The sequence below is a fragment of the Nasonia vitripennis genome, chromosome 1 (assembly GCF_009193385.2).
Source record: "Nasonia vitripennis strain AsymCx chromosome 1, Nvit_psr_1.1, whole genome shotgun sequence".
In the NCBI taxonomy this organism is placed as follows: Eukaryota; Metazoa; Arthropoda; class Insecta; order Hymenoptera; family Pteromalidae; genus Nasonia; species Nasonia vitripennis.
The window spans coordinates 20,096,811-20,120,255 of NC_045757.1; the positions used below are offsets into that span (position 1 = coordinate 20,096,811).

At 39.7% G+C, this 23,445-nt stretch overlaps 3 protein-coding genes and 1 long non-coding RNA gene across 4 annotated transcripts; 2 read left to right on the forward strand and 2 right to left on the reverse strand.

The window, feature by feature from the left end:
• Nucleotides 1-5,850: 5,850 nt before the first annotated feature.
• LOC107981958 (ankyrin repeat domain-containing protein 7-like) lies at nucleotides 5,851-6,504 on the reverse strand. The gene has a single exon (XM_016988903.1). The coding sequence runs from the start codon at nucleotides 6,502-6,504 to the stop codon at nucleotides 5,851-5,853; it is 654 nt and encodes a 217-aa protein (XP_016844392.1).
• A 3,846-nt stretch (nucleotides 6,505-10,350) lies between these two features.
• On the reverse strand, nucleotides 10,351-11,054 carry LOC116416366 (ankyrin-3-like). Its single transcript, XM_031924458.1, has 2 exons — nucleotides 10,622-11,054; nucleotides 10,351-10,562 (listed from the first exon to the last, which is right to left on the reverse strand). Exons 1-2 carry the CDS (start codon nucleotides 11,052-11,054, stop codon nucleotides 10,351-10,353), a joined length of 645 nt encoding a protein of 214 aa, XP_031780318.1.
• A 3,094-nt stretch (nucleotides 11,055-14,148) lies between these two features.
• LOC103317277 (putative ankyrin repeat protein RF_0381) lies at nucleotides 14,149-15,117 on the forward strand. Its single transcript, XM_008214754.1, has one exon. It carries the CDS (start codon nucleotides 14,149-14,151, stop codon nucleotides 15,115-15,117), a length of 969 nt encoding a protein of 322 aa, XP_008212976.1.
• A 2,123-nt stretch (nucleotides 15,118-17,240) lies between these two features.
• LOC116738485 lies at nucleotides 17,241-17,762 on the forward strand. Its single transcript, XR_004344506.1, has 2 exons — nucleotides 17,241-17,376; nucleotides 17,544-17,762. It is a non-coding gene; the product is annotated as an uncharacterized LOC116738485 (long non-coding RNA).
• The last annotated feature ends 5,683 nt before the right edge of the window (nucleotides 17,763-23,445 follow it).

Below are 23,445 nucleotides of genomic sequence, written 5' to 3' on the forward strand. Positions count from 1 at the left end.
AGCTCTCTCTCTCTCTCTCTCTCTCTCTCTCTCTCTCTCTCTCTCTCTCTCTCTCTCTCTCTCTGTCTCTCGGGATGTATGCATAGATTCGTATCGGGTAGCATCGCTCGTGCCACTGATGTGATGGCGAATATAACCCGGCTGCAGAGGTATCGTAACGCGGGTTTGAATATTTTCATTTTCGTCGCAATTTACGAGCTCAAAGCATTTTAATTGAAACTCGACACGCGCTGAAGTTTGAGTATCCACGAGAAAAACTGCAAAGCTCGGTAAAAACTCCGATAAACACTAAAAATTCATCATCTTATCGCGCATAGACGTCAAGCTTGCATCAGTCAGCGTGACAATGAAGAAAAATTGCATGATCTCAGCTTCCCACATGAATAAATCGCCAGCGATCGTCGCGACACTGAGCAGCTCCGCTCGCATCGACAGACTCTATATTATACACCTATCCAACCGATCACGTCCTCCCTCCACCTCTCGTCTGTTCGTTTAATCAAAAGACGTAGACACACTCGGCCTGCATTTACATTCAATTAGCGTAACCGGTCACCGCTGCGGTCATTCTCGCTCGCGCGCGCGCACAAACATTTCGCGTCAATCAACTTTCCGTCTATCGCCGGCAGCAGCGTGTACGTATACATAGGAATCTGTCTTTTTTGCGCCGGTTTTTGTCCGGCAGCCGATCGCTTCGCGGAATCGGTTTCCCGTTTTCCGTGAAAACGCCATTTTTAGCGATCGCGCCCGCGCGTTATTACAGTGACTGTTCATGTTTCTCCTGCGGATAGGACGTATATAGAAGGCACGGCGTATGGGTATAAACTGCGCACACGGCGCTGTAATCGTTGGCTCGAACTTTTTGTTTACGGTGATAAGTCAGCGACAACGTCTTGGAGCGTATGTCCTAGGCTGATTTATAGCTCGCGTCGATTTCGGTCAAGACTGATTTATGATGAGTCATTAGACGATGCCTGATTTTTCGTATACCGCATCTATTTGAGCCTCTATTAGGGATTGATTTAGCCAAGAAAAAAATCTTAAAACTATAAATCTTTTTCAAAAATGATTATATTTGTATAGATAAAGCCTGAGCAGATTTGTACTCGCGAATAGAAGCAATGTTTGCTTATCCATTTACTGGAATAAGTTGCTTGAAAGTGATGATGAATAATCTTGTTAAGCTAATAATATAATATTATGCATCGAAACGCGACGGTGGCGTCGCACTTTTAATATTTAGGTATGACCTACCTTCTGTATGTATTTTATTATGAATATGAACTTTCAAAGTTATACAGAAGAATCAGCACAGTATTATGTGTTGAATTTCATACAATCGGCTTTCTACGCTTCTAACATTATCTATATGTAGAATCATTTCTTTTATTAATAGGAAAAACTTATTATCACCTTACTATTTCAAATCTCTCACCAAGCTCCTCATACCGGCAGCCCTTTCATTTCAAAGAATAAGCCTCGACATCGAACCTCTCCGTCAAAAACAAGCCCTTCGACTCCAGACTCACGATCGAGCTTGCGATGCGTAGCTGGCGATGTTCTCTCAGCCTAAAGAGAGAGAGAGAGACAGAGAGAGAGAGAGAGAGAGAGAGAGAGAGAGGAGAAAGAGCAGCACCGGCTAAATTAGTCGGCGTGTGCAGAGAAAATCGCGCGATCTATTCTGTCACGCGCGCGCTGCGCTTTTCTTTCCGCGCTTGCTCCGCTCCCGTCGTCCCGAAATAATTGGCAAAAGAAAGCCCTGGAACTACTCGACCCGACGGACAATGTGAATTATTCGAGTCGGCGGCAGTGGCATATAGGGACTACTCTAAGTACTACTGTGCGTACACTATATACACTGTGCAACGCCGAGAGACTCGCTGCTAGAAATCCCATTAAAACGCGTGCCGCACTAGACTGTACGCAGTTTTGCGCGCGCGCGTGCATTACGCCTAAATGATTGATCGGCGCGCGAGAACGGACGATTCTTTTTGTAGTCTGCGTACGGTGGATTTGGAGGAGGCAGTGCAGCGTCGGTGGCGACGTTGTGTTTTATACGTCGTGACTTTTATAGAAGCTGCTCGAGATGGGCGGACTGGATCGCATCGTGAAATATCTGTCGCGCGTGAATTAAACTGAAGCTGGAGGAAGTAGAGAAAGTGGACGGTTTTAAAGCCGAGCGTGTGCATCTGGTGCTTAGCTTCAGCGGAATTATTGAGTTTAGCTGTGTTTCTCTTGTAGCAACAATGAATATACTGTCAATGCTTTTGGATTACGATCTTTCAGTTTCCGATAAGGTTAACGTTTGATGATATGCATAGGCACCAGATCATCGCAGATGGATCAAAAGCAGGCCTCAATTTATAAGTTTACACAAATTTCAGGTAACGAGTCAAGATTCCTCCAAGCAAAGCCGAGAGCGCCGATGAAAAATTCGCCCGTCAATTTGCACTCGAATTTCGCACGATAAGGTGTAAGATCCAACGAGAAGTAGCGCGCGCGCTCCAAAAGCACGCAACACTAAGCTCCATCCGCGAGCTGGCAACAAAGGCGCATGCCTACTTTGCTCTTAGAAGCGAGAACGACAAGATGCATACGTATCGCACTAAAAAGAGACCAAGAGAAGCTTCTAGGCAAACTAGTCGTTTTGCGGAGCTACCATTGTGCGGTACGCTGCCTCCTCCACCACCCCGGCGCTACAAGATAACTTACTTTATCCCCGGCTGCATACTCGTATAAATTATATGGGCGAATAATGGTGTCCTCTCCTATACGCTTTGGTCCGAGAGTAAAGTGCTCGTTCGCATTCTGAAAGATGTTTTGTCTCAGATGCGATATAAAGTTGTCGTTAGGGATATAGTTTTGTTGAAGTAAGTGAAATGTTTCGATGAGAAATGCCGACATTTATTCCGTTACCGAGATTCACAATTTAATTAAGAACTACAGGACTTGTCATTAAATCGAGTTATACGTTTAAAGGGACCAGCCTGAGTTGATTTGAAAAAAAGTAAAAAGAACTATTAGCCGATTATAGCTACATAGATAGCCTCCGTAATATAATCATCATTTTACAGATTTTGAAATTCATACCGATGTCAATATCTCAGAATAATGTTTGAATTATGTCTTAAAATCACGTAATACAAACTTTACTCTGTAACATATATATATATATATATATATATATATATATATATATATATATATATATATATATATATATATATATATATATATATATGACTCTAAAAGTAGTTTTAGTCAAAATTTGAGGAAAATTTACAAAAGTAAATATCTATAAGTGCAAATCCACGAACGACAGTCAACAACTCGAGCGCTGGAATTTGAAAAGTTAGATTTCAGAGAACACTTAAAAAAACATCGACCGAGCTTTTGAAAATTTTAAAAATTTCGAAAATTTTGAAAGTTTAAACAATTTTGAAAATTATACACACACACACATACACACTCGCATACCGGATAGGATGCAAAATGAAGAAACAATTACTCCCTTAGGAGGAAAAAGTTTTCTTTGTAACACATGCACGATCTTCGCGTTTTTTGGCCCAAGATTAGGGACAAAAGTAGTCGTTTTCCGACCAGCGGGCGCAAAAAGTATTTTTGTGCCTGCTACACAATTCATTGGGAAATCTTCTAAACTCGCAAGAAATTCAATAAGTGCAGTTTGAAACACGAAAATCAATACATGCGTTACAAAAAATATGGTGTGCACCAAGGGCTTTTTGGCCTCGTGTGGTTGCATTACTCGTTTGCGGCACGAACTGCAAACTCCACACTCGGCCTAAAAAAGCCCACTTTACGCTCTTGGTACACAATATACTATTTCACAACTCAGGCATGAAATGAACCTCTTTTCACGCCAGAAAGTAGCGTAGAAAATCGTTTATTCCAAGCGTATGTGAAAAAGTTCAAACTCGAGCGGGGAAAAACAGGTCAGTTTTCCCCGCTGTAAATGAGGAAAAATAATCATTTTTCCCCTAGGGAAAGAAGGCCATTTTCCCCGTGTTTTCTAAGGTTTTTGAAATTTTATAAATGGTTTAAAATATACGCTTACTAACAACTGTATTGTGCACGACTTAAAATGCACGATTTCCTACGTTCCTTTCTGGCGTTGAAAGAGGTCCTTTCATACCCTCTTGGTAAAAGATACGGTGAGTACCATGGACAGAATAGTAACATTGTACAACAAGGGGCGAAAATGGGATGATGTTTGAGCACTCGTGTCCGTCTCGAGCGCCTACGGCGCCCTTGACTACCACTCGTGCTCAAACATCATCCTCGCTTTAAAAAGCACATTCGCCCCTCGTTGTTCACCGTGCTTTTTATAATAAGTGTATAAGGAAGACCATTTTTGTCGCCTATGAAGTGGATCGAGAATGGAGTTTTTCGAGTCTTCCACTACGGTGTGCATGTATAGTGCGGTATGCATATATATTTTTTTATTTAATTATTTTATTTATTTAAATATATTTTTAGTAAAGCTTTTAAAATTTAGTAAATCAAAATTTTAATAAACTGCAAATTTTGAAAAATTTTGAGTATTTCGAAAATTTGAAAATTTTGGCAAATTTGAACAGTTTGAGAAATTTTGATATTTTGGAAATTGTTTCAACAGTTTTTAACGATTTAAAGCTTTCGTAAGGAGATGAACAAAAAAAATGAATCGATTTCGGTCCGCTCGATTTCCGATTCTCCGATTATTGTAGGGTCGTTCTACCTATATAGGGGGCGAAAAAGGATTAATTGATACATGTATTGTGATCAGGGACTCTCGCTCTACTTTTTGTGACGCTCGGAAAACCCCATTTTCGGCACAGTTTATAGGCGCCGAAAATGGTCTTTTTTATGCACGTGTTATGAAAAAATATTTTCATGATACGTACACGAAAAAGGCCATTTTCAATGAATGCAAAATGAATGGAAAATCGAGTTTTTCTTAGCAGCGGGAAAAAACTACTCCCAAGGGAATAGTTTTTTCCTCACTCTGCAGCCTATCCGATGGATGTGTGTGTCTATATAAGTATTTTCAAAATTTTCAATATTTTATTGTTTTACTTTGAAAAGTCCTCGAATTTCCCATTCCTTTCATATGCATGATAAGTGGCCTATTCGTGCACTTATCATAAAAAGTACAGTGTGCAACAAGGGGGGAGTGTCTTTTTCAGACTCGGGTGATGTTTTAAACACTCGTGTCCGTCTCGGGCGCCTACGGTGCCCTCGACTCCCACTCGTGCTCCACACATCACTCTCGCTAGAAAAAGCCAATTTTCTCCCCTAGTTGCACAATATACTATTATATTTTGAATTTTGTTAAGTTCTAATATTCGCGCCCCTGTACATCTCGATTCTTAATCAAAACGGGAGAAAATAAACAGCGGGGAGAACATTTTTTTCTCCCCGCTCCAACTCGAACTTTTCCAACCACGCTCAAAATGCACGATTTTCTACGCTACATTCTGGCCGGTTCTGTTGTATTTGTTATTCACCGTTCGGCTGCTCGTCCGACAGCCTCTTAAGAGAAGTTCTGTATGCAACACGGGACTAAATTCGATTATTCGTTTAGGCAGTGAGCCCACCCGCACGAATCATCAACGTATATAGTCCCTTATTGCATGATGTACTATTTTTAAAAACTCTGAGCGATATTTTTGTTGAGGTATAAGAAAAATGTTAAAGCGACAAAGAATTAAAAAAAAATATTATTGTTATTTATTATTATTTTCACAAAATTAAGACTTATAAGACTTTACAATTAAAACTATAACTTAGACTTATAACTTATATTTATAACTAATATACTTCAATTGGCACCCGGGATAGGAGCTTCTTTTAACAGTCCGTATTTTTCAGCCATAATTTCGTATTCTTATTCAATACGGAAACCAGTAGCGAATCGGACTTTTTCATCTCAACTTTACATTTCGAGCGTTTTTTCACCCTACAATTTGCGCCTACTTGCTTCATGGCGAACTTTGCCAGCAGCTTCCACAACGCCTTGTTGCGATTTTTTTGTGCTAATTTTAACGCTGTATACGTTGCAGTCGTTGCTTTCTTGACCAAAGCTCCATTATTTAATAAGAGACGAGCTATTTCAATAGAGTTTTGCTCCACAGCCAAATATAGTGGTGCCTTCGATTCGGGTGACTCTCTGCTCGGGTTAACCAAGGCTCCGTTTTGTAGCAACAGCTCTACCATTTCGTGAGATTTGTTTATTACAGCTACATGAAGAGGCATCAATTTTCGTTCATTCCGCTTATTCACGTCGGCTTTCTTCTTCAGCAGCTTCTCCGTAATCTTCACGTTGTTGTTCTTTACAGCTTCGTGCAAGGACATCGAGAATACTTCTTTGGGTACTTTGACGTCCAGGTTCAGATGTTCAACCGAAGTCGTAATGCTGTCTACGGCCTCGTTCCAAAAAGGATATCCTAAGATATCGAAATTTTCCAATCGTCTCATGGACTTTGTGCGAATCATGGCAGACATAGTTGAGTTGTACTTGGTACGTTACACTGTGGCAGGAATCTGATGTTGCGGCTTCGAGGGCTAACTGCAAAATGATTGTCGATCGTAGGTGAGGGTGGATAGTTGGTGAAATCAGGCATAAGATGGCACTTTACAACACCTCTCCCCCACCAGCCCCCACTTTTCTTTCTTGGAACAAAAGTCATTAATACCCGTATTCCCTCCCCCCTATAGGCTCACTTACAGTAACGGTAATAAATATTACGGGCGATTTTAATCAAGGTCTTAAGGGAATGAGCCGCAATAAATTTAAGGGAAAAGAAATAAAACCACTATTGTTTATACAAATGTTAACATTTCTTGTAACTGAATAAAATATTGTAAACTTATAAATATTAACAAGTATATAAACGAAAGTGCATACAACGAGCATAGCATTAAATTGGACTTACTTCTAGAATAAGGAAAATTTATAAGTACTAATATAATATGCTGTTATAAGCAAATTATATATTTTTTTAATGTCAAAAATGTATCAACTTGTAAACAAAATATTAACAATTATGTAAAAAAAAGTGATACTACGGGTGTAGCATTCGTTCAGACTTATAGAAAATACTTTTTGGTGTGTTAGAAGTTCAAATCAAGTGTTTTTAGAAAATGTCCGTAAGGATGTGTGTGTGTGTATGCGTGTGTGTGCGGATGTGTGTGTGTATGTATACCGTAATATTTCTGCAACTACTCCGACAATATCAATAAAATTTTACATGCATATATATTTTTGGATTCTGAATTCGGGAAAAAAAGTTATTTTTTATTATCTCAACTATATTTTTTATGGTGATTTTTTGATTTGCGAAAAACACTATTTTGGGTTTTTTTCAATCATCTTATTGTTACAAACAATTCAGCTATAATGCATTTAAAAGAGAATAAAATTATCATAACCTCACGGAAAAAATTATGTCGATGGGTCACATGTCAAACTATATCCCATTGAAATTTCAAATAATTTGACTACTTATTTTTTCAGTAATAAATAGAAAACTGAAAAAATGAGTTTTTTTGTGCCTCGATTACAGACGCAAAAAGGCCTTATTGCACTTGAAAATTCGGAGAAAAGTAGATATTTTTATGTGTTTTGGCTAAATTCATTGCACAGCTTTCAAACCCCTATGGTTCCTAAGATATCGAGGTTTCAATTTTTTTTTAATTTTTCGATTTTTCATATCTCTAAAACAATGTAGTCAAATGCTTCAAAATTGTATTTTGTGATTTACCATAAAAAGCTATCTGCTGCTAAAATTTTAAACGATTTCGTCGAGCAGTTTTCAACTAAAGAGCTAAAATGTAAAAATCGTTTTCTCGAAAATTACGCAAGCGACCTATCTAATGAATAGTCTGTTCTTCTGATGGTTAGGTTGGTTAGGAACACATGTAAAGATGCGTGAATTTCTGTGAAAAAAAATTTACCATCCAAAACTTATATTAAATTATGTATCAAAAACCGCCTCATACATTAGCAAGCAGATATATAGATATATTAAAACAATATTTTATTTATTGGACCTATACATTTAGTTGAAGGAAGCTACGTGCCAATGAATTGGCAGCGGCTTTTATTGTCTGCTATTTTTAGCGCGAAATCTGGATTTGAATTAACTATGGGATCCCTTCAAAGTCTAATTGCGCGGCACTATCGGCCAAAACGGGAAGTACAGAAAATGGCGTTATTTAATACATTTTTGTTGTGCTATCAAACTTTGATCATTACTTTTATCTATCGTGTTTCATAGGAGCCTTTTATCTATCACAGTGCTTTTGCGTCTGTCATCTTTCTTGGACTTCGAGCATATAATTTATTCATAAAATTTTTGTTATTTGAAACATTTCCGATTAAATGCAACCATGGCACACATCCGTACGGACATTTTCTAATAACACTATTTTTCGACTAAAAATACATCAAAACACAATTCCTACATGTTTTTACATAAACACCAAAAATTTCTATTACAAGGCTTCTTTAGGAAGGAAGCAAATTTTCTATCAATATTTATTGACATAAAATTTGCTTTCTACATACTTGTCACATACCTAGCCTAACTTGCACGCAAAAGACTATAGCTTTCTGTTTTCTATAGCTACTATAGCTTTCTGTTCTGAGGTACCTCTATGGATATTACTCGGTAGATGAGCCACTCAGACAATTGCTGAAGCTCTCGGCTCTAGTCAGTGAAAACTTGTCTAGACACATCAAGCTTACATGCACCGGATAATGTATACAGATGCAGTACAGAGAAGCTAAGCCGAAATGTTCTGTTCCTACGGTTTATTGCACCCCTGCCTCTTAAGGTTCAGTTAAAGCAAAAGCGTCATAGTCCGAACGGACCAGCGGTCGAGCGCATATCCAGGGAAGAATACCAAGAATTACCTACGCAGACTCTATATAGTTTACTAGTTTTCATTCAGTTATTCTAGTCTGCAATTTTATACATATAAATGTATCGTTATCTTTTTTTTTCTCATTAAAATCATGTATGCAATCTACATGCCAAAACTGCTTGTTGAGTCAGTCCTTAGTCATTCCTGCTTTAAGTGCTTGAGCCTATTGTTAGTTTGTTTGCAAATAAATGCGTCATAGTTGTGCCGTATACATTGATACATTCGTTAGGTATATTATACCGTGCAGGTATAAGAACACACACACGCAGGTATAAAAATCGACGCACGGCTAAGGCCTGGCAACGGTAGAAAGCCATAAACCTAACCTATACATTTATCCGGCCTAGCAACGAGAGACAGCCATAAACCTAAACTATACGCTTATCTGACCTAGCTTTTCCCGAGAGACTGGAGATTTCCCAGGAGCAAGAGTAAAAATTCCGAAATTGAAATTTTACAATTTCTAAATAGAAAATATCTAGTTATAATATTACGAAATAGAAAATATCACGAGTTCAAAGTATTATATTTTTAAATCTCAAATTCAAAATTAATTATTTTTAACATTCTTACTTTTCTAATATTTTCAGTTTTTAAATTTCACCTTTACTATAAATCAATGCGTACTTTTCTTGCTCCGTATTACTACTCAATAGCCCTGGTAGAAAATAGGCCAACCAGGATGGCCTAATCACCAACGGTTGGCCCACGGCATTGGCCAACCGCTGCCCAATTAAATTTATTTATTAAAAGCCTGCTCTGTGTGTATTAGCAAACATGCGCTCAGGAGCCTTTCTACAATAGGTTACATTTCTGCTGTCCCGCTCGTTTAGTTCAGCTGTTCAGTCGTGTCTTGTTCAAAACGTAGCAAAGAAGAGGTCCACTATCTATATGATTATATTCATAAGTGTTAATTTGTAGTAATAATAGAGTCATATTAATAAATTATTTGAGCAGGCATTGATGATTTATTATCTTTTTGTACGAATTTTGAAATTGGACCACCGTTGCCCAATAGATAGTGTAAAAGCGTGACGAAATAAACGCGTCTGTTGGCCAATGGCTGCCGGAACTGTTAGCCAAACTTCATAAAATTAGCCAGCCGATGGCGAATTGTTCGCAAACGTTTCTACAAGAGAAATTTTTTTTGGTTTTACTTGGGTTTCGAAAAGAATAAGGAAAGAACTAGGAGAGAAAGAATTTATGAAAATGTTGATTTTTTCAAACAATTATTATTTTATATAATATTTAAGATTTAATATGCAACTTAAACTTGCATACAAATACAGCATAGCGCAATGAGGGCAGTTTATTTAATCTTAATTTACTAATCAATATACTAATCTACAATACTTACATATATATTATAAGGCACTGTACAAATTCATCTTAATTATTACAGAAAATCTTTACACTTAAAAATTACATCGCATTCGGAATCGGGGCATATTTACTCAGTCTGTAAATGTCCGCCATAAGTAGCGTGTTCTTTTTGAGCACATAGATGAGTAGTAAATCATTCATTTGTTTTTTCTTTTTCTTGGTATTCTCGTTCTTGGTTTCCTCTGTCTTGGTTTCCGCCATGCCTTTCCTGATTTTATAATCTTCTAGGCTCACTTCCTTCTTTGCGAATACTTGTAACAGTCCCAATAACGGTGCGTTTCCTTTTTTTTCGCTAAGTCAAATACCGTACAAGACTGAGTCCTAGCTTTGTTGACGAAAGCTCCGTTACTCAGAAGCAGAAGCGTTATTTCAATGGAGTTTACTTCTACGGCTAAAAACAACGGAGTCTTCGATTCTGGTGTCTTCCTGCTTGGGTTAACCATGGATCCATGTTTGAGCAATAGCTGAACCATCTTATAAGATTTGTTTTTTATTGCCGCATGAAGAAGGGTCATATCGTCTTCAAAAAGCTTGTTTAATTCACACTTTTCTGGAAGTAGGACCTCTGCAGTCTCGTAGTCGTCGTCTTTCACGGCCTTGTGCAACAATACGCCGACATTCGTCACGTGTATGGCGGGAGAATTGGCAGTGCTCTTGCTGGCGTCATTACTGCTGGTTTTAAGCCAAGGCGCTGTCAGCAAATACGACTTCTCGAATTTTCTCATACACAGGTAACGAAGCATGATGCGACAGAAGTATACTTGGTACTTAAACCGAGAACGGAGTCAGATGTTTACAGGTCGAGAGCTAACTGTAATATGGTCTACAGTAGATCTGACTGAGCTATTCGTTCAGAGTTTGATTAGATTGGGGGTAGCCGAACGACTAGAGCGACATCTTTCCCCCTCCCCACACTCCTACTTCCGATTTTTACTTGTCTTAGCTTCACCCACTTTCAAGCACAGAAAAATAAGTTAGTTGTTGATAACTCTATGCATGTAGATTTTAACGAATTTTATAAATAATACATGTATGAAGAAAGGTGTATACGGGTACACACGCCGTTAATTGGAACTCTGAATTGGAACTCTGGTTAACTGGGGTTGACACGCATGCGCTCTGTATGAGAGCGGCTTTACACGCGTACAGCGCATGCGCGTTGTTTGAGAGTGGCTCCACGCGCGTACAGCGCATGCACGTCGGCTTCGGATATTCCAAATTAACCTGTGGCGACCGTTGACGGGAATTTCCAGAATTCAAAGCTTCAATGAACGGTGTATATACAATAAAGCATCTGATAGAACAATATCAAAGTATTTAATTTACATTAAAAATTAAATACAATTTCAACTACATTGTGCACGACTCGAAATGAACGCGTTTAATTATCTGATTGTTATGCATGAAATAAATTTTTTATTTACTTTTAAAAATTATAAATAACTTCCAAAATAATACAAAAAATTGTAAGTAGTGCATGTACTCTTTCCTAAAACAACACTGACCCTTCGCAAGAATGACTTTATGCAGCATCGACATCTTATTAACTGTATATTATAAATATAATAAACCCAGTCGCGATTTATAACAATAAGTAAGCTAAGTACTCGAGATAACAGTAGTTTATATAACATAAGATTGTTTAAAATTCGTAAAACCAAGATATTCTGGCCACTCAGCATAAAATTCGCCAGATTCTGCGCAGATATGGGGCAAATTTTCTACCAGGGTGGGATTATGCATTCTGGTTTTTATTTTATTCCACGTTCTTCTGATATGCTGTATTTTTTAATTAAATTTTTGCTTTTAAAAAATTGCTATGTATAGGGTACGTGGGTTTACACATTTTGGTTTTTACTTATTTCCGTCTCCCGCCGATATGTCGGTGTTTTTTTAAAGCAAATATTTTCTTATCAAAACTCGCTGCTATGTAGTTGGTGTAAGCATGAATTTAAGATAAAAAACAACTGCTAATTATTTGGCACGTAACTTCCTTCAAGATTATGTATTGCTTTAATATCAGAATTGTTTTTACTTTATATATAATTTTGTAAAGTTTGTGTACTTTGTGACATTCGTCACGATAACGCGCGCCATTTGCCAAATAGAAACAAACAGAAAGACACCGAATTTGCTTTATAAAAGGACTTGGAATTAAAGTAGACTGTATAGTTATAATAACCTTAAATAATCATGATTTTTTAAGAAAAGTTCAACATTTACTTTCCGAGTTATAATGGTTAGGATATTTTACGGAACGCGTCTAAAATCGAATCTAGTAATCGAAAAATCGCCATGAAAATCACACATGCGTAACCGAAAATATTGTTTTTCGCGAATGTTTAAAAAAAAAACAGAAAAAACCAGCCTAGGTATAGATTAAAATCCATTAAATAGAAGCTTAGATTTAAGCGATGCAGTTTTCAGTTATATAGAGTATATAGGGTGAAAAAACAAAATTTTGAAGCCTTATATCTTTAAAACTAACTGGTTTAACTAACAGAAATATTACGGTATACATACATACATACATACACACACACACACATCCATACGGACATTTTCTAAAAACACTTGAATTGAACTTCTAACACACCAAAAAGTATTGTAATTTTACTATTATAAATCTTTCTCTAGGAGGGAGCAAAAATATTTAATGGTAGCGGTTTTGTTAATGTAAATCAACAATTTGGCGAATTCAAACAATGATTCTATAAAAATCTAAAGAATTTTTATTGAATATATTTTCTTATTCTAATAAATGATTTAACTAATCAAAAAAATTGCTCACTTCGGCACATTTTTGAAATTCATGAAATTAAAAAGTAATTTTTAATTTCTCAAAATTACTCAAAATATAATAAATGTTGAGGAATGTTATTCAAAATAATATTGCTAAAATGGGATGATGTTTGATAACAACTATTTATCTATTTCAAAATAAGGAATGGTATAGTTATATTAAGTCATTAGGAAAAATGTATTTAAATAATTGGTTTTATATAAAGGCTATATTGATTATAAATGTAGAAACTTGAATTAAGTAAATGATTTAGTGAATATTTAAAATTGTATTTTAATAAATTAGAATTTTGAACTCAAATAAGCAATTTAATTTAATTTAAAAAAGCAATATATAATTCAAGTAAACGTTTACTTAAATGGTGGATAACACCTTGATATATTGGATTTAAAAAAATATTTATTAAAACGTGTCTTATGATGCGCAATAAAAATAAATGTTTGCTAGTATAAACAAAATAAATTTTGTGCAAATATATTTATTTGAATCTAAGGAATTTTATTTCGGTGACATATTTATTCGCATGCGAAATCGCAGACGTAGAATCTTAAGCCAGTTCTAAATATTCTAAGTACCTTTGTATCTCGAAATTTATGACAAAGTTATGTCCAAACTATTGTACAAGTAGACTTTCAGCGCGTCTAGACTAATGTCGGAAAAAAACCCTAAATTGTGTCTGTCGCCACTTTATTGTAGTTCTTTCTTAGAAGCGTCGCCCTTAGGTCAGCTCTATGAGGAAACCCTTTGTTATATATACGATCATAACCGGATGCTGCAGGTCGAACGACTCCTCCCACAGCCATTAGCATCCCTTATGCAGGTATGCTGATCCTAGGTGTACTCTCCAAAAACCCCTACCCTTATTTCCAGATCAGTCTACTGTACGCATGCGCAGGCTGTGAAATACATCTCTCTTCCACCAGAGGGCTAATATTATGAAGCTGGCATGATATCTCGCACAGCAGTTATATTCTAACGATCAAACAGTCGTCACTTCGTCAGAAGAGAATCAATAGACAATCAACCACGCAAAGATGCAGTCTAGTCGTAATTACATTGTATTGCCTAGTGCTATACGCAAGGTTGGTTGCGCTCGTTATCACCTAAATCGGACGAGGCGTGATTCGTACAACAACAAGCGGGTAAAGTACTACGATCAGAAACTGTGCCAAACTCTCATCAAGATCTTCCACGAACATCGTCTCAGCAGCGTCGAGATCAAGAAACTTATCAATACCCCTGAGAAGCTCAGCGATAAGAACTCCATATTCAAGATGATTTGGAGTCGAGAACGTGTCCTCGGCATGCTGCTTCTAAAGAGAACCAAGCTCTCGCTCCTGTGGATCGCAGTCGTAAGCAACTACCAGGATTCAGCCGAGCTGCTCGTTAGCTCTGGCGCCGACGTCAATGAGTTCTACGGACTGCCGAGCTCGTCCTACGAGCTCACCAAGAAATCGACAATTCTGCACGCACTCCTCAAGATGTACCCCTCTGCGTGGAACGAGCAATTCATCGATATGGTGATGAACCATGGCGCTGATGTAAACGCTCGAGAATTCGATCGCCAGTCTTCTCTGCATCGGGCCGTACAAAATGGCCGAGTCAAGGCGGTTAAAAAGCTCCTCGAAAGAGGAGCCGAGGTCAACACTACTCGCATCGTCGGCATAACACCACTACTCGACGCAGCCCGCACTAACGAAGCTGACGAATTGCTGCCCTTGCTGATGAGTTACGGAGCTAATATCAACGTCACAGATACTAACGGTTTCAACGTCTTACGTTGCTTGACATTGTGCCCAGATAAGGAACACGTCGATCTGGCCAGATTATTAATTCAGAAGGGCGTCTCACCTCGTGAGGTACTCGTGGACGCGTACGAGTCGATACATTGCGCCGCCAAGAGAGGAAGGATAGATCTGGTCAATCTCTTGTTGGACCATGGCGCTAACGTCAATGCGCTAGGATTGAACAACCAATCTCCGCTGTACTTTGTCGCTCAATAATGTGAGAACCCGACGATGCTGTCAACTTTGCTTAAACGGGGCGCGAATATTGACTTGAAAACGAATTTTGGTGAAATCGCGCTACACGCTCTCGTCAAACATCGCGGCTTTAGTCGGGACGAGAAAAGCACGCTGGAGAAATTACAAACACTTGAAATTCGGCGTGGATGTTTTTGCCGAAGATAACGAGGGCTCGACGATACTCGATGTCATCGTCGCCAAAATCTACACAATCTAGGCTTAGTACTGATAATCAAGACACTAGCTCTGAAAGCGGATTCTTCAACAGCATCCAAGCTCACCAAGGAAAGGTATCCGAAGCTGTTCAATTTTTATCAAGATTGCGTCGAAGAGATCGAAATGTCGAGATCTACCAGATTCACCGAGAACTGCACGATATTCGAACTCTTAGCAAAATGTCAGTGCGAGGTAGCAGTGCTCATGCGGCACCGCGAATTCGAGAGAAGCTTCGTGAAGTTTAATCTCAGCTACTTTGCAATCTACTTCACAGATATAATCGAAGCTTTCGAACGCGCGAAGAACTATTGCCAATCTACGATGGACAGGGATAACCTCGCCGAGGATGTTACCGACAATATTTTTCCTTACATGATTGTAAGAAAGCTAGTTGGGTACGCTTTAAACTGCGATGATTGTGCATGTTAAGGTACGAGCACAGATGAATGTCTGTAATGGTTTTAATGTATATTTGTAAATATATATATATATATATATATATTTTATACTTAGACTTACACATTGGATTCTAATAAAAATTATTAATTTAAAAACCAAATATTTATAATGATACAACCCTTATTTTTTCTTCCTAAATATAAGTTATCGGCTCCAAGCAAATTTATACTTTCTTCTATTCCTAAAGCTGGAAGTTCTACAATAGTCCTCAACAAGTTTTACAATTGAACGATACCCTTATACTTCTCTCTCAAAAAAGACTGCGAGCTCGCACAATTTTTTCGCGGACCGGTCACACGAACGTCAGCCGTACACCGACGTCGGATCGATTTGCGGCTTGCAAATCTCGAAATAGATCCGCGCGCTGGATATAGGTGGGACACCCTTTGCTCGGCCAGTTAATCAGCTCGTCTTCGACGCAATTATCCCAAGTGGGCGAAAGCTGACTCGAGATCGCGGACGAAGATCGCAACGTTAGGAGGGATTCACGTGCGCTGCACCTGCTTCGGCTCGGCGGGTGCTTTTGCCTAGGCTTTCGGATAAACGAGTGCTAATCGTGGAGATTCAAAGATGGACGGCGAGGAAATTTATCTGCTACCGCAAGGCGAATATTCTCCGTTGATGCTATTTTTGTATAATACAGGGATTTACTGTGCCGCATATACAAAAAGTCGATTATATGGAACGCGATTGCGATTGGTTTCGATTAATTCAATTCTGCAATTAATTCTGCAATTTTTTCTGAACTCTCCGTAGATAAGGAACGATTTTTTCTCAGCTCTCATTAAAACGTAGTAAATCAGCAGCAGGATATGGGTTCATGATCAATTTGTATACTCTACAAAGACTATCCGTCTACGCTGTTTCCTTTTTTTTTTGTCAGGGAAATGAAGCAAGAAGATTTGCAAAGAAATTGCCTGAATAAACATGGAGCTGTTGGCTTCGCACGCGTTGAGCAAGTGCGAAATATCCCTCCTCGGTCGGGTTAAAAAATGAATCTCGTATTTAAATTTTCTGTCAATAACTTAACGGGACGATATATTTTCCGTTATTTATGGCTGGTAGTAGAAATCTCGACCGCTGGCGAATTCCTCCCGCGGCTCCGAGATAATATACAGTACGGAGCGAAGAAAAAACGGTACCTACGGAAAAATACCTAGATCGAAAAATAAAGTATACCTGCACCTCTCTCTTTCTCTCTCTCTCTCTCTCTCTCTCTCTCTCTCTCTCTCTCTCTCCCTCTCTCTCTCTCTCTCTTTCTAACGACACTTTTTATCGCTAACAACGGCGCACAATCGTAAAGTTAATTACCAGCGCCAAATGTTTAAATTATTGAAATTCGCAGCGATACATTAACGATCCAATAAATCACGCAGATAAGTGCTGAGATCGAATATAAATTGTAAATATTGTTCGGCGGGCCTGATCGACGCGGCGCGGGTTGACACATTCACGCGGGTATTATGCGGAGAGAAATATAAGGAAAAGCGCTTGCGCTGAGCAACGTGGGTCGGCGCGAAACAAAGTGGGAGTGCAGCGCTTGTGCAGTGCGGCGGAGTGAAAGTGAGCCATTGTTTAGTCTAAACTGTCTTTCTGTCTCTTTTCTTCTTTCTCCGTCTCTCCAGACACTCTCGTTCTTTTCTCCAGCTATAGCAACAGCAGCAAAGTCTCTTGCTGCGATATACTTCTTCCCTTTTCGCGCGTTTGTATGCAGGATTTTTATTTTATAGTCTGGTTACCGGGATTTAACAGCTGCTTGTGCGCTAGAGGATATAGAGGGCAATAAAACCGAGCTAAATCGTCTCGTCAATTACGGATATACTTACGCAGAATAACAATAGTCTCGCCGGTTTACAGCGTCTCTCGCAGATGCAAATTGTCATCCAAAGCTTGCTTAGAACTATACGTTTCGAGTTGAAAATAAATTTATATGAATAAAATAACAAGAATAATTTGTTTAATTATTGATTAAACTTTAAATATGTATTTTAATAGGATTGTTATAAAATAGCATACGTTATTACTATCTCGAAATTTAGTCCCTGATGAGAAGTAAAAATATGTACTCATTTAAAAAAATCGCTTGCTGTTGATCGCCATAATATATTATAATGTGAAGCAAAGCAGTTTTAGTCTGGCCTCTTCCCTCGTATATAGCATTAACTTTCCGGATTTCCGATCAGTGAAGGTAGATGGCGTATATACCTTTCTAATTCTCAATTTTAACGCAATTTAATAAGTAAGAATTCAGGAAACGCGAAAGTTTGAAAGCTAGATATATTTGTTTAATTAATACGGTGGACGCCGAACTTTTAAAATCAACACAGAATATTGTTCATTCACAAATAAATAAATGACCTAGTTTTATGGCACTTTCAAGAAACCGATATTCATTCCACTGAATAAGCATCCGGCTAGTCTTCTATACACTAATTAAACTACGCATTGTTTTTCAATTCGAATGATCAATCCATACCAAACTCCAATCTAAGAATATCCAGTCGATCGAGAGAAAAAATAGCTGCCAATTCATTGGCACGTAGCTTCCTCCAACTAAATTTATAGGTCTAATAAATGAAATATTGTTTTAATATATCTATCTGCTTGCTAATGTATGAGGCGGTTTTTGATACATAATTTAATATAAGTTTTAGATAGTTCATTGTCCAAAAGTTTGCATACCCCTCTGTTTTTTTATTATAGAATATGAACACTGTCGTCAATTATTTTTACAGAAATTCACGCATGTTTACATGTGTTCCTAACCAACCTAACCATCAAAACAACAGGCTATTCATTCAGATAGGTCGCTTGCGCAATTTTGAGAAAACGATTTTTACATTGTAGCTCTTTAGTTGAAAATTGCTCGACGAAATCGTTTAAAATTTTAGCAGCAGATAGCTTTTTTATGGTAAATCACCAAATAAAATTTTGAAGCATTTGACTACATTTTTTTAGAGATATGAGGAATTGAAAAATTTCCTCTTAAAAAATTGAAACCTTGATTGATATTTTACTAACCATAGGGGTTTAAAAGCTGTGTAATGAACTTAGCCAAAACACATAAAATATCTACTTTTTTCCGAAATTTCAAGTGCAATAAGGCCTTTTTGCGTCTGTAATCGAGGCACAAAAAAAACTCATTTTTTCAGTTTTCGATTCAATGGGATATAGTTTGACACGTGACCCATCGACATAATTTATTTCGCGAGGTTATGACGTTTAGTTTCAGAGATATGAATTTAAAAAAAAATCACCTTTTTCATTTTATCTACCGAACAAAGCGGTCGATCCCGAGCACCAAACAAGGAAAAGTAAGTAATTTTATTCTCTTTTAAATGCATTATAGCTGAATTGTTTGTAACAATGAGATGATTGAAAAAAACGCAAAATAGTGTTTTTCGCAAATCAAAAAATCACCATAAAAAATATAGTTGAGATAATAAAAAATAACTGTTTTTGCGAATTCAGAATCCAAAAATATATATGCATGTCAAATTTTATTGATATTGACGGAATATTTCCAGAAATATTACGGTATACACACACACACACACACACACATCCACACATACGCGCATACACACACACACACATCCATACAGACATTTTCTAAAAACACTTAATTTGAACTTCTAACACACCAAAAAGTATTTTCTAGAAGTTTTGAAGAAACTCAAAATTTTACTATTACAAAGCTTCCTCTAGGAGGAAGCAAAACGAACGATCCGCCATTTACACTTGTCAGCCTGCTAGCAACTGCGTCTTTTCGCACCAACTCCTCCACAGGCCCTAACAATATACTTCCAGCAACAGCTGTGTACTCGCGTTCGCATGCATCAGCCGGTGTACGACAAAATAGCGCGTAAAAATCGAACAACACGAAGCGCACAGTGAAAGAGAGAGAGAGAGAGAGAGAGAGAGAGAGAGAGAGAGAGAGAGAGATACGCGCAGTGCGCGTGACATAACTCCTACGTCCATGAGCTCTCAAAGCAATTTCGCGTTCTCCGCGGTCCATTAGTTAATTCGGCGGACAATGCGCGCCCCGCCGCCGCCGATATAGGAGCATCGCGACCCGCTCGAGACACGGGGGAGACGATAGGTTATTATGACTACATGCTTAATTAATGCCCCGGATTATATGCCGGCGAGCCGAGGCGACGAATAATTATAATCGCCGCAACTCCCTTCGCGCTGTGCATGTCCACAACGCGCTATTCCTTTGTGGGAGGCTCGAGAGATCGTTTGCTTCTTCGTTTTGGGCTATAAATTGCGCATATTAGAGGCGAGAGTAGTGTCTTTGTGATGCCGAGGATGAGACGCGGCCGGCCGGAGAATACGCTGTCGTGTACGCTGTGCGGGTGATTCAGTGTGATAGTTATGTTTTCGAGTTGACGTTTTCTTCTTATCTAGGATTCTTCGAGGGATGACTTACGAGGCATATCAAATCTCGGCATCAGACCATAAAGCTCGGAGTTATCGATAACTCAATTAAAGGTACGTCAATTCATATACGTTGTCCAATGAATATGAAACAAACGCGCGCCGAAAAAAAGGTACCGGATTACATAATGACCTAAGCATTATCTTGTCACTGCGAGAGCCAGTGCAAATATTTCGGAACTGTTGTACAAGCTCCATTTGCTTGTACGTGCACACTTGTAGCCACACGGTGCGAAATTCCGATGTCATCTAGTATGTGTATATATCGACGAGGAAAAAAAGGCGCAGCGACGTAACGGACAGTGTATTATAGCTCGTGCGTTTTTTTGCGAACACGTGAGTGTGCAAGATATCGCACCTGCGGCGCTCGCGAGTTTGATCAATAATTCCTCATCGCGCTCCGGCGCCGATTCGATTTTTATTCCACCGGTTTTCTCCTCAAAAGAAAAACAAAGAATATCGATTCGCGAGCATGATAATAACAGGCGCACAAAAGCACGCACCGGTATGGCGGCTAATTTCATTATTTAAATAAATCTAAATTATGTTTGCTTTTCACGCCTATCGAGCACTGTCGACTTTTTTTTAATTCGACTCTATCATACAATCAGGCGATCTGTAAACGGACAAAGTTTCAATTAAACGTTGTACACCACCGATCGATTTTTTTCGGTTCGAATATACCTTAACGCGTGCGCGGTATCACCTCGGCCAATTTGCCGACTCCTCATCTCTAAATCCCGACGTCGTTGAGACGTGCGGCCGAGTGTCAATGCGCGCACTCACATACACGCCCAATGCGTCGTTGCCGAAGCGTGCATAATGTGCCTTGGCTGCTAAATTTACGGCGCTCGCGCGTGGGTGGAGCAGCTGAAGTGAGCTGGATTCTGGCTAGTCTTGTTGTCGCGTCGCTCGAGATTCATTCATATAACACGCGGCGAACGCTTTTTGGACCGAGAGCCGTGGGCATGAATCGACTCGCGCTCGCGAACATCATCGGAAATTTTATAATAGCCTTTACGAAACGTCGTTCGTCAACGGCGGCGCATACATTTTCGATTTTCATTAATCCATATTTTCCGTATCGGATTACATCTTTCGAACAATAGCACAGCCCCGATTTCTCTGACTCACTCGCATCAGGTGCACCAAAAATATCCCGCTCTACCCCGTCGGCGTCACCTACAAGACGTGTCTCTCCTCCGCACCTCTGTCCCCTTCATTCCAGCCTCAGCGGCGCGCAAAAGCGACGAGGCGCGTTGCGCGCACCGCGTGTGTGCATAGTTACGCAACGGGAATACCAGGCGGCCGTATACTCTCTCCTATATCCTCCGCACACGCGTACGAACGAAGCTGCGCTGCGACACGTCGTGTGTTGCCACTTGACTGGCAATTTGTTACGCGCTCCGGCTCGCGGTATATGCGATGAGTAATTGCGCCTCCTCGCGGCGCGGGTGTTACGGATATAATATGTAACGCGCGGCGCGCTGGAATCACCGGGCGCATCTTCATCTGCGGACGTCTCCCACGCTGTTGTGGCAGGTATTCCGCGATGGAGTTAGCCCGGAGGCGTGATAATTCATATATGAAACGCGATATTCTTGCGTGAGCGTCGTGCCCCTGCGAAGGAGGACAGCCGGGATTAGTGGGTGACGCGCGAGCTGGAGGCTCGTTGCACAGTAGTTGGATGCGGTGCACGAGGGCTTATTAATTCGGGGAATTTCGCGATATCATTTACGAGCAGACTCGGTTTGATTGGACTACTTCCGAGGCGAAATAAAAATACATACGTTCGGCGTTAGAATGACGGTAATTCGAGATTCGCAGGAACTCGTCAAAATACGAGCGTCGCCGCAACATCCCGAAAAACCAGCTCCTCTCGTAATTAGAGCCGTCAAACTGTCGCCCTCATTAGTCAGCCTCTGACTTTCTCCAGATTTTCAGGAAAAGATGTCTCTCCCGCTACCACCAACGACGTTTTCGCGCACAGTCCCTCCCTTCAGCGCGCTCGCACTCGAGTTCGTCATCATCGAAGATGATCACGGCGATGGTCGCGCTAGACGGCTTCGCTCGCGCCTGCAAATAGCAATAAGGGAGGGCGAATTTAAGTGTCCGCGAGTCATTAGCCGGGCAAATGGTGTTCCGCCGCCGGGCGCCCCAGACGCGAGCAACATGTCATAATCAGCTGACTGTGAAAGCAGACGCGCGCCGCCGGAGAGAAGGGGAATGCGCAGACCATTAGCAGAACAACGTCGACTACTGTACGCGATACTCTATATATTGTGTCCGAGAGAAAGCGAGGCAGAGGTGGGGGTGGGCTTCTTGAAACTAGTGGGATTCAAGATGGTGGAGACTCTTTCCGTGGATGAGTAACCTTTTTAAGATGCGAAATTGATTTTGGGATCGGGACGTTGAATTCGAATACAGATGGATATTGCACTGGAAGGATGAAGATAGCGAGCTTTTAGGAAGACGAGCCTACTTTTGTGGGGACATGTAATCCGTGAATTTGCCGACAATAAATATAACTCAACCAAGGAGGACTTATGCTGTTAATGCTCTTAAGCGCTCATTTGTATAAGCAGATAATCTAAAGTCGTCTCAAATCTCAAAAATATAAAAGTTTCCTCTTATATAGTATCTCAATTACAGCGTATCATGTAAACGACACCACCAAGTACCTTAACTATTCTCCGCGAATCTCGGGTCATCATCATAACCATCAGCAAATAAATTTCCGCGACCCTGATCACCGAGCGAAATAGCTTCGCAGTAAAGCGTCTCATCCCGTTACACATCTGACTCCAGTGCTGTCATATCTTCACGTAAGAGCCGAATTTCGCGGTCGACACCCTCTCGGTATTATCCGTGAGATACCCGCAGCGGTGTACACGGCCTCCAGGCTCTTTTTCCTCGATTTCGTCTCGTTGCTCGCGTCCACGTCCCCGATCACGACGTGGATTTACAAGACACACGGGCGACCGTTGATAGGTTTGCGGTTGTCTTATAATAGTCCGCCCATCGTCGTCGTATAGAGTCCGAAGAGCACCGACTGTATATGTATGTGTATATATATATATATATATATGCGCATTCGCACCGATACCTCTCTGCGCGATGAGAGTCTCGCTCTCTCACTGCGGAATTCTATTAATACGAGGCCGCGGACGAAAACTATGGCGCGCGACT

Coding starts and splice junctions, on each gene's coding strand:
- LOC103317277 (XM_008214754.1), top strand. CDS start 14,149: ATGCAGTCTAGTCGTAATTACATTGTATTGCCTAGTGCTATACGCAAG.
- LOC116416366 (XM_031924458.1), bottom strand. CDS start 11,054: ATGCTTCGTTACCTGTGTATGAGAAAATTCGAGAAGTCGTATTTGCTG. Junction 10,563..10,621: donor CAAAGCTAGGACTCAGTCTT/GTACGGTATTTG, acceptor GACTGTTACAAG/TATTCGCAAAGAAGGAAGTG.
- LOC107981958 (XM_016988903.1), bottom strand. CDS start 6,504: ATGTCTGCCATGATTCGCACAAAGTCCATGAGACGATTGGAAAATTTC.